The sequence below is a fragment of the Salarias fasciatus genome, unplaced genomic scaffold, assembly GCF_902148845.1.
Source record: "Salarias fasciatus unplaced genomic scaffold, fSalaFa1.1, whole genome shotgun sequence".
NCBI classification, from domain to species: Eukaryota; Metazoa; Chordata; class Actinopteri; order Blenniiformes; family Blenniidae; genus Salarias; species Salarias fasciatus.
The window spans coordinates 2,497,994-2,512,269 of NW_021941374.1; the positions used below are offsets into that span (position 1 = coordinate 2,497,994).

Here is a 14,276-nt window from a genome sequence, read left to right on the forward strand (position 1 = left end):
AGGAGTGTAAAAACTCCGACCAATCGTATTGCGCGGACCGCTCTTAAGAAACCAATCAAATCCCTTCGCCGTTTTACCAGCCCCCTGCGCGTTCATTTCAATGGCGTGCACTGGCCCTGGTTCAGAGCGCGCACGTTGCCAAGGAGCTCTCGGCGCTCGCGTGAAAAATAGAAGGAAGCGGACGCGGAGCGGACGCGGTGCGCTCCTATGCGCGTTGTGTGAGGGCAGTCAGAAAGGTTAATAATATTGGAGGCGATCACAAATTCCGTGCGCGTGGCGCTTGAGCGCGTGGCGCGCGCGGCACTTCCGCGTCCAGTGCGTTCGCTCCCAACGGGAGCTCCTCCAATGGGGTGGGAGCAGGGCGGAGCCTTGGGGAGATGCTACATTCATGCTACATGCTCGTTTTCCAAGATCGTCGACCCTAGCTTTAAATGTATATTTTAATTATGTCTTATTTGTATCTGCTAGTGTATATTTGTTATTTATTTAATTATATATATCTTAGATCTATATGTAAATTATATTTAATTTATATCTGTTCTCTGTTACTGAATTATATCTGTCCTAAAAAAAATAAATAAATTCTATTTAATTATGTATAACTTAATTATATGTAATATTTAATTATGTTGGTCAGTTTATGTCTGTTATTTAATTATATCTATAATAAATGTATACTCCATGAGGTTTAATTTTTTCTATGTGTGGTTGGGCTTTGTAATTTTTCTATTTCTTTTCTACGCTGTGCTGCAGTAACTCTGAAATGTCCCCCTGCGGGACAAACAAAGGAATTCAATTCAATTCAGTTCAACTGACTGCACTACCGCAAAGAACCTGCGAGAGGCAGCAATGTGCCGAACGGCATCCAGACTGCCAGGACAGGAAGACGAAGAAGAAGCCCGGAAGTGACGCATCCCTGGCGGAAGTATTGTTGCCGCGTTCTTCTTCTGTGGTAAACACGTGCGGACTGGGAGCCTCGGAGACGTAAACATGGTAGGGAAGATTAAACGCGTCCGGCAGAAGCTCCACCAGGACGCGGTGCGGCTGCTGAGCCCGGACAGCCTCTCTGGGAGCGGGCCGGAGCCTCCGGGGCTGCCCGTTGGAGCCCCGGGGGCCGGCGGTCAGGCTCCGGGAGGCGGCGGAGAGGCTCCGGGGGGCGGCGGAGGGGCTCCGGGGGGCGGCGGAGCTCCGAGCAAGGACCCGGGCGGAGCTGCACAGGTCAGAAACTCTCTCTAACTACTTGAAACTCGTCCCCGACAGCCGGCTGTGGTCCGGCTGTGGTCCGGCTGTGGTCCGGCCAGTCCTGCACGTGCAGGCTGTAGTGTGTGTTTAAAGCCGGCAGACTGAAGCTGACTCCTTTAGGAAGTCATTAGGAGTTCTGACAGCTTATGGTTTATGGACCAATCAGAGGGCTGCAGCTGCACCACGTGACTTTAAACAGTCCGGTCCTGGTGGCGCTCCAGACAGCACTGCATTCTATTTACACAGCCTTTTGAAAACTGCAGTAAATTAAACATTGTTGTATTTTAACTTTAGGCACAGCTGGAAACAGCAGGGCCGTAGATGTTGGATTTGAACGTGCAACATTCACAGAACTGTAGGTGATGCATGTACATCCAGATGTTTGTCTGTCTGGACACATGCTCGTCCACCTAACAGTGAGTTTATCTTAATGCTCTGGGGGACGTCTCTCCTGGAGCGGTGGATCCACCGTCTGCAGGATCCGAGGGACAGATTTTGACAACTGCTTCAACATTTTTGTATGTAAGAACTCAAGACAATGGACCGAGGACTGCTGGTTTGGTCCAGTACTCATCGTTCCGCTGGCAGAGCGGTCCGACATGAGAACGTGATCGTGTTCTGAAAGCCTGTCTGAAAACATCTGCAGGCTGCTGGGAGGAATGAGCGACTGCTGCGGTGATGAGAACACCTGAGTGAGCGTCGGCTCAGAGTCGGTAGTGAAGTGAGAAATGCCGCAGAGCGACTGTAACTGTGGCCGCCATGTTGGATGAGGATCCTCCCCTCCGATCACTGCTGCTGAGCACGTCTACACCACGAGAGTCAGCACAGCTCAGTCCAACACGGTCTGAATAGTGTGTGTGTGCGTGTGTGTGTGTCCGTCCACAGGCGGTGGCAGGCCTCTCCTTCCCCTCGGGCATCTTTGCGGGAACCAGGATCAGTCCAGAAGCTCTGGTGCAGAGCCTGCGGTTCGAGGAGAGTGCAGATGTTCCAGCAGCAGTGAGGAAAGGTGAGGCGTCCCTCAGATCCACGTCGGGCCCGGCTTCGGCTGGAAATGACTCTTTTCTTCGGAAAAGCGAGGAACCATTTCCACGGTAACGTTACAGCTGTCAGCAGAGCGCTCTCTCCCAGAAACTCAACGTTTTGTTTCAGAAAAGTTTTGTGTTTCCAAGACAGCGATGACCGTTTCCATGGAAACAGCAGAAACATCGAAAGCATGGTAGTTAGCATGCGGGGCCACGAGTTGGTGCTGTTGGTTGTTTCTGTAATGAAACTACACACACACACACACACACACACACACACACACACACTGCAGAGGACGATACACTTAACGTTAATGGTGGGAGAACACAGACAGAAAAAGCTCAACACAGTGTCTACATCAAATCCAGTTTTCTTTTGCACAGCGCTGCCATGCTGACTGAGTGACAGCAGGACGAAGCGACCTCCTCACACACGAGACGGAGAGCTGAACCTTCCACCTGTTCCCTTCTTTCCTTTCCTTTGAGCCTGGAGCTGACTCTAACTGCATGATGGGATTAACACCGGCATGTTCTATTGTGAAGGGTGGTGTTGCACCTCCTCATGTGGCCACTGGGTGGCGTGTTCAGCCTGTTGGAGTGACCAGCACAAGGGACTGAACCCTCTTTCTTTCTCATTTGAGATTGACTGATGAATAGTTTGAATGAGCTTTGTCAATAATTTTCTACAAATCTGGAAGGAAGGTATAGATTTAAATTTAAACAAGTCAATATGTAACAAGAAACTACATGATTGTAATATTTACTGTGTAATATAAAATGTCTTTAATAATTACTGGAAGCTGATATCATAAGTCAATTGAGAAAATGAAAATAAAGGGACAAAAATAAAGAATGAAGAGAGGAGGGGAAAGTGTTGACCCAGCTGAAAGTGTTCTACGTCTGGGAAACAGCCGGAATAAACCAGATGTAGAAAATGAAAGAAGCAGGAAGCCCCTTCAAGAGCTCCTGAAAAATGTCCCCAACAGCTAGAAATGCCATGAAGTCTGGATTATAAGCCGCTGCTTTCCCCCGCGGCCGATACCAGGGTGGATTTCCCCATCAGAACGACCGGTGACCTGTGACCTCTGGCGGTTTGAGGATTTCCCTGACGTCTGTGTTTCTTGCGTTGCGTTCTCTGTGTTTTACTGGAGTTTGCAGACACGACCCAGATGGACGCCTCCATTCAGGACAAAATGTTGTTTTATTGTCTATTTGTAAAGGAAATCCTGATCAGCCCCCAGCATGCACCTGGTGCAGCTTCATAGTGCAGTAAATGGAACCTCTGAGTCGGATTTCCCCACTTTCCTCCTGGTTTCGGGTAATTAGCGCTTTTTGCGTCGGTTCCCGCAGTGCACGTGCGGCGCTGCAGCCGGCGCCGTGCGGCGCTGCAGCCGGCGCCGTGCGGCGCTGCAGCCGGCGCCGTGCGGCAGTGGAGCTGCTGTCTGAATCTTATCTGTGCTGTTCAGACAGGCTGATCTCTATCTCCCACCACACACTGCTGCAACAAGTGACCTGCTGAGGTCTGCAGGGGCGCTCCGGTTACTCTCTGTGTGTGTGTGTGTGTGTGTGTGTGTGTGTGTGTGTGTGTGTGTGTGTGTGTGTGTGTGTGTGTGTGTGTGTGTGTGTGTGTGTGTGTGTGCGCGCCTCTGTCCCGTCACCTTCCTGCACCCTCTGACACACTCTGACCAGAGTTGCTGCTTCCTCTCGGCCCAGCGTGGCTTTAGTGGCTGAACCTGGTGGACTGGGTCGCTCTGAAGCAGGGGGGTCAAACTGGTGCCAGGAAGGGGGGGGGGGGGGGGGGGGGGGGGGGCGTGGCTGCAGGTTTCCCTTCCAACCAGGCAGGAGCAGCAGACTGCAGTCCTGTCATCAGGTCTTCAGTGGTAGCTTGATGACAGGACTGCAGTCTGCTGCTCCTGCCTGGTTGGAAGGGAAACCTGCAGCCACGCCCCCCCCCCCCCCCCCCCCCCCCCCCCCTTCCTGGCACCAGTTTGACCCCCCTGCTCTAAAGAGTCATACAAACAGTGTGTGTGGAGAAAACACCACTCGGTGTTTGTGGTGTGCGTGATTCATTCCAGAACCTACAAACCGCACCAGCTAGTGGACGTTTTCAGGTTCTGCTCATTTTCTCCTGAAATGCCTCAAAACCGTTAAGAAGCATGAAACCATGAATCCATGTGTTCGCAGAGCCCGAAGAGAAGAAGAGCAAGTCGAAGAAAGAGAAGATGAAGGAGAGGCGGGAGCGCTGGCTCAGCAGTGAGTGTTCCTCTGGTTCCTCTGTCTGCAGTGAGTCGTTTCTGTCGCTGTGGCCGAGTCCTGGTTTCATGCAGTGGATAATTAAAGTTACGCTAAGGTTGAAATGCCAGGTTTTCCTGATGTAAGACAAGCAAGACAAATAATTTACCAACTTATTCCACCTTTAATGTGACCTATACAATGCAACCTGTAGAATGCAACTGGAAAAACACTGAAACCTTTGAAAGGAAAAATATATAATGAATAAACCTGGTTGCATAAATATGCAGCCAGCTTCCTCTTCAGAAGGCCGGAGGTTCTGTGCCGATACTGACTGGTATTCTGGACTGTTCATTATTCCATCCACCCTGACTGAGGCCCCAGCTCCAGCCCCAGAGCATGATGCTGCCCCCACCGTGCTTCACTGTCGCTGTGCTGTTGTTTCTGCACCAAATGGACCTTTTGGAATTATGTCCAAAAAGTGCAGCCTTGGTTCCATCAGACCAGAACATTTTCCCACATGTGTTTGGAGGTTTCATATGAAGCCGGACTTGGATGTTTTCCCGTCTCGCCCCCCCCCCCAGCCAGGACTCTCCTCAGTGCTGCTGCTGGCCCCTCGCCAGCCTCCCTGACGAGTTCTCTTCTGGTCTTATCATCGGTTTTGTCCTGTTCTTGGTAAAGTCACTGTTGGCTCGTGTTGATGGTGACGGTCTTCACTGTGCTCCATGGTGTGTTTGATCCCTGGGAAATTCTCCTGCAGCCTTCAGCTGACTGATATCTCTGAATACTGAGATCCTCTGAAGCTGGCAGCTCTCTGGACCACGGCTGCTGGAGGATGTCAGGAGAACCCTGCTGGAACAGCTGAGCTTTGTTTGGGGCAGATCAGAGGATCTTCAATGCTGACTCCAGTTTAACCTGAGTTTAAATGTGATCGGTTCATTCTGAACTCTGCCTCATTATCTCAATTGTTACTTTTACTTCACCTCCCTTAAAGATTTCTGCTTAGTTTTTCAGCTGTGTTATAAAGGTCATAGGTCACATTGCAGGTGGAAGAAGTTGGGAAATGATTTGTCTTGCTGTCATTCTTTTACGTAATGAAAACCTGGCATTTCAACAGGGGTCTGTCGACTTTATTTCTCACTGAAACTAGCGGGTCGACTCAGAACCGCCTGCAGACCCGGGTCTAATCGTCTGCAGGCTAGCTGTGTAGCAGCGTTTTCCCGCGCTGCCGGTGTCCCACATTGATGACATCATCAGCGCGACGGAGCACAGCGAGCCAAACGATGCAGCGGAGACGAATCTCCTCTTCCCCTGCGATCAGAAGCTCTCTGGTCTCGCCGTCCTGCCAGTGCTGGCTCATCTTAAAGGAAACCTCACACTGTGTCCAAAAACAACAACTAGCACGCTAACGTAGCCGCGCTGCGGCGACGTCATCTCGTAAATCGCCGCGTCGACCCGAGTCTGGCTTTCACAGTGAAGCCGAGCGGAGCCGATTAAAACCTGGGTCGCTGCAGGGTGGATCGACCCGGGTGGAAACGGCGTTTAACGCCTTCCCACCGCCGTGAGGAGCCGTGAGGAGCCGGGCGTCGGCGGGTTCAGGCGGGTTTTTGGCCGGCGGGAGAGGGGGAACGGTTGCTGCAGCCGGTGGAGGTGCTGGTGTCTGGTGTCCAGCAGGATGGGCCGGGGTAACCGGACTCCGCCGCCAGTGTGTAATTAGTGCTAATGGCTGCGATGTGTGTGCTGTAATGGAGGCCGGCGGTTTCCAGGAATCAGCAGGAAGCTGCGGTGATGAGACTGTGCGTCCTCCCCTCCCCCGCAGAGATCAGCAGCATCATCCAGACCAAGGAGCGGCAGAGGGCCGAGGCTCAGAGGAGAGCCACGCCGGTGGTGGGAGACATGCGGCCGCTGGCCGACGCCCTGCCCGAGCTGGGCCTGCTGATCACGCCCGCCGCCGCCGCCGCCGCCGGCCCTGCCGCTCGCCGCAAGAGCAGGAAGACCAAACCGTGAGTACGGAGGAGCTCCATGTCAGTCGAGTCAAATCAGCTGTTCCAGAAACGGAGAAACTCCTCTCCAGGTGTTGATCATGTGATGAAGCGCTGTCCTGGGCCTGTTCTCACATGTTGGACTTTTCTCCTTCCTGTCAGGGTGAAGAGAGCCACGCCCACCGACTTCAGCCAGATGAAACCCGCCCACAAACGCAAACTCCTGTGAGCAGCTTCCTGTTTCCTGCTCTTCCTTCACTCCTGTGTAACACCGCCGCGTTGTGGCCTAACGCCGGCGCCGCTGCCTTACGGCAGAAAACAGTAGTAACCTTAGGGCTAAACGCCGCCACCGTCTTACGGCTGAATGCCGCCGCCTTACGGCTAAACGCTGCCGCCTTACGGCTGAACGCCGCCGCCTTACAGCTAAATGTCGCCGCCTTATGGCTAAACATCGCCGCCTTATGGCTAAACATCGCCGCCTTACGGCTAAACGTCGCCGCCTTACGGCTAAATGTCGCCGCCTTATGGCTAAACGTCGCCGCCTTACGGCTAAACATCGCCGCCTTACAGCTAAATGTCGCCGCCTTACGGCTAAACATCGCCGCCTTATGGCTAAACATCGCCGCCTTACAGCTAAATGTCGCCGCCTTACGGCTAAACATCGCCGCCTTACAGCTAAATGTCGCCGCCTTATGGCTAAACGTCGCCGCCTTACGGCTAAACATCGCCGCCTTACGGCTAAATGTCGCCGCCTTACAGCTAATTGTCGCCGCCTTATGGCTAAACATCGCCGCCTTACGGCTAAACATCGCCGCCTTACAGCTAAATGTCGCCGCCTTATGGCTAAACATCGCCGCCTTACAGCTAAATGTCGCCGCCTTATGGCTAAACATCGCCGCCTTACGGCTAAACATCGCCGCCTTACAGCTAAATGTCGCCGCCTTATGGCTAAACATCGCCGCCTTACAGCTAAACATCGCCGCCTTACAGCTAAATGTCGCCGCCTTACAGCTAAACATCGCCGCCTTACAGCTAAATGTCGCCGCCTTACGGCTAAATGTCGCCGCCTTACAGCTAATTGTCGCCGCCTTATGGCTAAACATCGCCGCCTTACGGCTAAACATCGCCGCCTTACAGCTAAATGTCGCCGCCTTATGGCTAAACATCGCCGCCTTACAGCTAAATGTCGCCGCCTTATGGCTAAACATCGCCGCCTTACAGCTAAACATCGCCGCCTTACAGCTAAATGTCGCCGCCTTACAGCTAAACATCGCCGCCTTACAGCTAAATGTCGCCGCCTTACGGCTAAATGTCGCCGCCTTACAGCTAATTGTCGCCGCCTTATGGCTAAACATCGCCGCCTTACGGCTAAACATCGCCGCCTTACAGCTAAATGTCGCCGCCTTATGGCTAAACATCGCCGCCTTACAGCTAAATGTCGCCGCCTTACGGCTAAACATCGCCGCCTTATGGCTAAACATCGCCGCCTTACAGCTAAATGTCGCCGCCTTACGGCTAAACATCGCCGCCTTACAGCTAAATGTCGCCGCCTTATGGCTAAACGTCGCCGCCTTACGGCTAAACATCGCCGCCTTACGGCTAAATGTCGCCGCCTTATGGCTAAACGTCGCCGCCTTACAGCTAAATGTCGCCGCCTTACGGCTAAACATCGCCGCCTTACAGCTAAATGTCGCCGCCTTATGGCTAAACGTCGCCGCCTTACGGCTAAACATCGCCGCCTTACAGCTAATTGTCGCCGCCTTATGGCTAAACATCGCCGCCTTACGGCTAAACATCGCCGCCTTACAGCTAAATGTCGCCGCCTTATGGCTAAACATCGCCGCCTTACAGCTAAATGTCGCCGCCTTATGGCTAAACATCGCCGCCTTACAGCTAAATGTCGCCGCCTTACAGCTAAACATCGCCGCCTTACAGCTAAATGTCGCCGCCTTACGGCTAAATGTCGCCGCCTTACAGCTAATTGTCGCCGCCTTATGGCTAAACATCGCCGCCTTACGGCTAAACATCGCCGCCTTACAGCTAAATGTCGCCGCCTTATGGCTAAACATCGCCGCCTTACAGCTAAATGTCGCCGCCTTACGGCTAAACATCGACGCCTTATGGCTAAACATCGCCGCCTTACAGCTAAATGTCGCCGCCTTACGGCTAAACATCGCCGCCTTACAGCTAAATGTCGCCGCCTTACGGCTAAACATCGCCGCCTTACGGCTAAATGTCGCCGCCTTACAGCTAATTGTCGCCGCCTTATGGCTAAACATCGCCGCCTTACGGCTAAATGTCGCCGCCTTACAGCTAAATGTCGCCGCCTTACGGCTAAACATCGACGCCTTATGGCTAAACATCGCCGCCTTACAGCTAAATGTCGCCGCCTTACGGCTAAACATCGCCGCCTTACAGCTAAATGTCGCCGCCTTACGGCTAAACATCGCCGCCTTACGGCTAAATGTCGCCGCCTTACAGCTAATTGTCGCCGCCTTATGGCTAAACATCGCCGCCTTACGGCTAAACATCGCCGCCTTACAGCTAAACGTCGCCGCCTTACGGCTAAACATCGCCGCCTTACGGCTAAATGTCGCCGCCTTACAGCTAATTGTCGCCGCCTTATGGCTAAACATCGCCGCCTTACGGCTAAACATCGCCGCCTTACAGCTAAATGTCGCCGCCTTATGGCTAAACATCGCCGCCTTACAGCTAAATGTCGCCGCCTTATGGCTAAACATCGCCGCCTTACGGCTAAACATCGCCGCCTTACAGCTAAATGTCGCCGCCTTATGGCTAAACATCGCCGCCTTACAGCTAAACATCGCCGCCTTACAGCTAAATGTCGCCGCCTTACAGCTAAACATCGCCGCCTTACAGCTAAATGTCGCCGCCTTACGGCTAAACGTCGCCGCCTTACAGCTAAATGTCGCCGCCTTATGGCTAAACGTCGCCGCCTTACGGCTAAACATCGCCGCCTTACGGCTAAATGTCGCCGCCTTACAGCTAATTGTCGCCGCCTTATGGCTAAACATCGCCGCCTTACGGCTAAACATCGCCGCCTTACAGCTAAATGTCGCCGCCTTATGGCTAAACATCGCCGCCTTACAGCTAAATGTCGCCGCCTTATGGCTAAACATCGCCGCCTTACAGCTAAACATCGCCGCCTTACAGCTAAATGTCGCCGCCTTACAGCTAAACATCGCCGCCTTACAGCTAAATGTCGCCGCCTTACGGCTAAATGTCGCCGCCTTACGGCTAAACGTCGCCGCCTTACAGCTAAATGTCGCCGCCTTACGGCTAAACATCGCCGCCTTACGGCTAAACATCGCCGCCTTACAGCTAAATGTCGCCGCCTTATGGCTAAACATCGCCGCCTTACAGCTAAATGTCGCCGCCTTATGGCTAAACATCGCCGCCTTACAGCTAAACATCGCCGCCTTACAGCTAAATGTCGCCGCCTTACAGCTAAACATCGCCGCCTTACAGCTAAATGTCGCCGCCTTACGGCTAAATGTCGCCGCCTTACAGCTAATTGTCGCCGCCTTATGGCTAAACATCGCCGCCTTACGGCTAAACATCGCCGCCTTACAGCTAAATGTCGCCGCCTTATGGCTAAACATCGCCGCCTTACAGCTAAATGTCGCCGCCTTATGGCTAAACATCGCCGCCTTACAGCTAAACATCGCCGCCTTACAGCTAAATGTCGCCGCCTTACAGCTAAACATCGCCGCCTTACAGCTAAATGTCGCCGCCTTACGGCTAAATGTCGCCGCCTTACAGCTAATTGTCGCCGCCTTATGGCTAAACATCGCCGCCTTACGGCTAAACATCGCCGCCTTACAGCTAAATGTCGCCGCCTTATGGCTAAACATCGCCGCCTTACAGCTAAATGTCGCCGCCTTACGGCTAAACATCGCCGCCTTATGGCTAAACATCGCCGCCTTACAGCTAAATGTCGCCGCCTTACGGCTAAACATCGCCGCCTTACAGCTAAATGTCGCCGCCTTACGGCTAAACATCGCCGCCTTACAGCTAAATGTCGCCGCCTTACGGCTAAACATCGCCGCCTTACAGCTAAATGTCGCCGCCTTATGGCTAAACGTCGCCGCCTTACGGCTAAACATCGCCGCCTTACAGCTAAATGTCGCCGCCTTACGGCTAAACATCGCCGCCTTACGGCTGAACGCCGCCGCCTTACAGCTAAATGTCGCCGCCTTATGGCTAAACGCTGCCGCCTTATGGCTAAACATCGCCGCCTTACGGCTAAACGTCGCCGCCTTACGGCTAAACATCGCCGCCTTACGGCTGAACGCCGCCGCCTTACAGCTAAATGTCGCCGCCTTATGGCTAAACGCTGCCGCCTTATGGCTAAACATCGCCGCCTTACGGCTAAACATCGCCGCCTTACAGCTAAATGTCGCCGCCTTACGGCTAAACGTCGCCGCCTTACGGCTAAACATCGCCGCCTTACGGCTGAACGCCGCCGCCTTACAGCTAAATGTCGCCGCCTTATGGCTAAATGCTGCCGCCTTATGGCTAAACATCGCCGCCTTACGGCTAAACGTCGCCGCCTTACGGCTAAACATCGCCGCCTTACGGCTGAACGCCGCCGCCTTACAGCTAAATGTCGCCGCCTTATGGCTAAACGCTGCCGCCTTATGGCTAAACATCGCCGCCTTATGGCTAAACATCGCCGCCTTACGGCTAAACATCGCCGCCTTACGGCTGAACGCCGCCGCCTTACAGCTAAATGTCGCCGCCTTATGGCTAAATGCTGCCGCCTTATGGCTAAACATCGCCGCCTTACGGCTAAACGTCGCCGCCTTACGGCTAAACATCGCCGCCTTACGGCTGAACGCCGCCGCCTTACAGCTAAATGTCGCCGCCTTATGGCTAAACGCTGCCGCCTTATGGCTAAACATCGCCGCCTTATGGCTAAACATCGCCGCCTTACGGCTAAACATCGCCGCCTTACGGCTAAACATCGCCGCCTTACAGCTGAACGCCTCCGCCGCCTTATGGCCTGACGCTGCCACCTTACGGCTGAACGCCGCCGCCCTACGGGTAAATGTCGCCGCCTTACAGCTTAACGCCGCCGCCTTACAGCTAAATGTCGCCGCCTTATGGCTAAACGTCGCCGCCTTACAGCTGAACGCCTCCGCCGCCTTATGGCCTGACGCTGCCACCTTACGGCTGAACGCCGCCGCCCTACGGGTAAATGTCGCCGCCTTACAGCTTAACGCCGCCGCCTTACAGCTAAATGTCGCCGCCTTATGGCTAAACATCGCCGCCTTACAGCTAAATGTCGCCGCCTTATGGCTAAACATCGCCACCTTACGGCTGAACGCCGCCGCCCTACGGCTAAAAGTCGCCGCCTTACGGCTAAACATCGCCGCCTTACAGCTGAACGCCGCCGCCTTACAGCTAAATGTCGCCGCCTTATGGCTAAACGCTGCCACCTTACGGCTGAACGCCGCCGCCTTACAGCTAAATGTCGACGCCTTACGGCTAAACATCGCCGCCTTACGGCTAAACATCGCCGCCTTACGGCTAAATGTCGCCGCCTTATGGCTAAACGTCGCCGCCTTACAGCTGAACGCCTCCGCCGCCTTATGGCCTGACGCTGCCACCTTACGGCTGAACGCCGCCGCCCTACGGGTAAATGTCGCCGCCTTACAGCTTAACGCCGCCGCCTTACAGCTAAATGTCGCCGCCTTATGGCTAAACATCGCCGCCTTACGGCTGAACGCCGCCGCCGCCTTATGGCCTGACGCTGCCACCTTACAGCTTAATGCCGCCGCCTTACGGCGGTCGCGTTGCACACTGCCCCGTCACAGTGTGGTGCCGGCTGGTTGCAGTACGGTGTTGCTGTGCGATGTTGCCACCCACTGTGTGTTCGGTAGGGAGCATTGTACTGCAATGGCTTCACGTTGCGGTGTAGCTCTGCCACGAAATGCTGTCGTGCTGCTGCCAAGATTCACCGTAGCACTGCTTGAATAGTGTGTTGTAGTGCTGCAGTGTGACGCTGCTGTGTAGCGCTGAAACACCGGTGCACTGCGGACGGTGTGGCGCTGCAGCGTGACGCTGTAATGCTGCCAGGTTACACTGCAGCGCTCCCTGTGACGCCCTGTAACGGTGTGTCTGTGCCGCTGTTGCAGGGAGGCGGAGAGCAGCCTCTTCTCGGACTCGCTGAAGACTCTCTCCACTAAAACCAACCCTCTGCTGGACATCGGAGAGCAGCTGAGGAAGAGGATGAGGCAGGAGGAAGAGCAGCGGCCCAGCTAGCAGCCCGACCGCCACCGCCGAGCGCAGCCAGCCTCGTCTGAGCCGGGAGGTGAAGCGGTGACCCCTCGCTCCGGACGCAGACGGAACGTGGTCGTCTCCGGACGGAGGAGCGTCAGATGGACAGGAGTCTGTGCTCCATGTGTTCTGATCCCAGCCTCCAGCAGACTGAAGCCATGAATCCATCGTCTGCGGTGACAACGTGAACATCCGACCCTCTCAGCACACGCAGAAGAGCATCGCCTGTCTGAAGATATATTTTCTTATTCTGGATTATTCCTAAAGACGCAATTTCTAAATGACTGCTCTCAGCTCTAATCCCGAGTCACATTATAGAAGATGAAGTTAAAAAGAAAGAGTTGTATTGACACATCTTCCATAAAGAGTGGAAGTTTTTCATCTTTTCAGTTGTTTGATGAAGCTGTAAAATGACGGGCCCTGTTCTGATCCAGGTTCAAGTGGAGGAAGTGAAGAACCTGCTGCTGGTTTAACCTTCACTTGTTAAACAATTAAAACTCCGTCTGTACAGAAGCTCACCAGCTGTTCTGTCTTCTTGGAGGTTCCAGAGCTTCTGTGGCTCAGATGAGGTTCATTTGCTGGGAACCGAAACATTTCTGAAGTGTGACCTGATCTGGAACGCTGGTTCTCAACCTCTTCATTTCCACTCTGGTCCCCGATTGGCTGACACAAGGAGGACCTGAACTCCAGAACCTGTTAGAACCCGTCTTGTTCTGTCACTTTAATGTCTGTTCATATCAGTTTGGACTGCTGAGACCATCAGCTGTTCCACAAGTGGGCCCAGGACCACAGGTTGGAACAACTGACGGAGGAGAACCTGGGGCACAGAACAGTAGGAACCAGAGAGAGGAGCCAGCAGATGGAACAGGAACCAGGGTGGGGGAGGAGGAGGAACATGATCAATGCTGCCGCTGCTCCAGCCGCCATTAGGACGGATGAATAATTGATGAGGGGCTCAGTGTCAAATTAAAGTCATCAGCTCTGTTTGTTAGCAGCTCCCTGCACAGCGGGAAGGTCGACACACCGCCGCTCCGGGTCACGCCGCTCGGCTCTCACTGTTCTGAGCGTTACAGAAGTGTTCATACCTGTTTTACTGCACAGCTTGCTACGTGACAAATGGAATTCAGTTTCAAACAGAACCAGATGACCCGAAGTGGAAGGAAAATGAGAACCAAACAGGACAGAGCGGTAGAACCAAACCGCCAGGAGCCACAGAGGTCGGAACGACAGGTGAGAGTCGTGGAGGGAGGAACCCAGCGGAGTGCAGATGGTCAGTAGGAGTCAGACTCTGGACAGTGACTTGTCCATCTGCTGAAGACTTTCAGTTCAGGTTCTGGTCCCGCAGTCCTCCCTCCTGGGTCAAGACGGTCCTGTATCTGCACTCCAGTGGGCTCTGCCTCCACCGGTTCAGAGGGCTAAAGCCTGGTTTCCACAGCGCCTCCTCTGGTGGTTCTTCAGGTGCAGGTTGGGTTGTCATGCATTTCCACTGAGGATA

At 53.9% G+C, this 14,276-nt stretch overlaps 1 protein-coding gene across 1 annotated transcript; it reads left to right on the forward strand.

Moving 5' to 3' along the window:
• The first annotated feature begins 906 nt into the window (after positions 1–906).
• On the forward strand, positions 907–13,279 carry slx9 (SLX9 ribosome biogenesis factor). The gene is made up of 6 exons (XM_030087121.1): positions 907–1,218; positions 2,128–2,248; positions 4,449–4,517; positions 6,316–6,499; positions 6,641–6,703; positions 12,640–13,279. Exons 1-6 carry the CDS (start codon positions 991–993, stop codon positions 12,764–12,766), a joined length of 792 nt encoding a protein of 263 aa, XP_029942981.1. The 5' UTR covers positions 907–990; the 3' UTR covers positions 12,767–13,279.
• Positions 13,280–14,276: the final 997 nt, after the last annotated feature.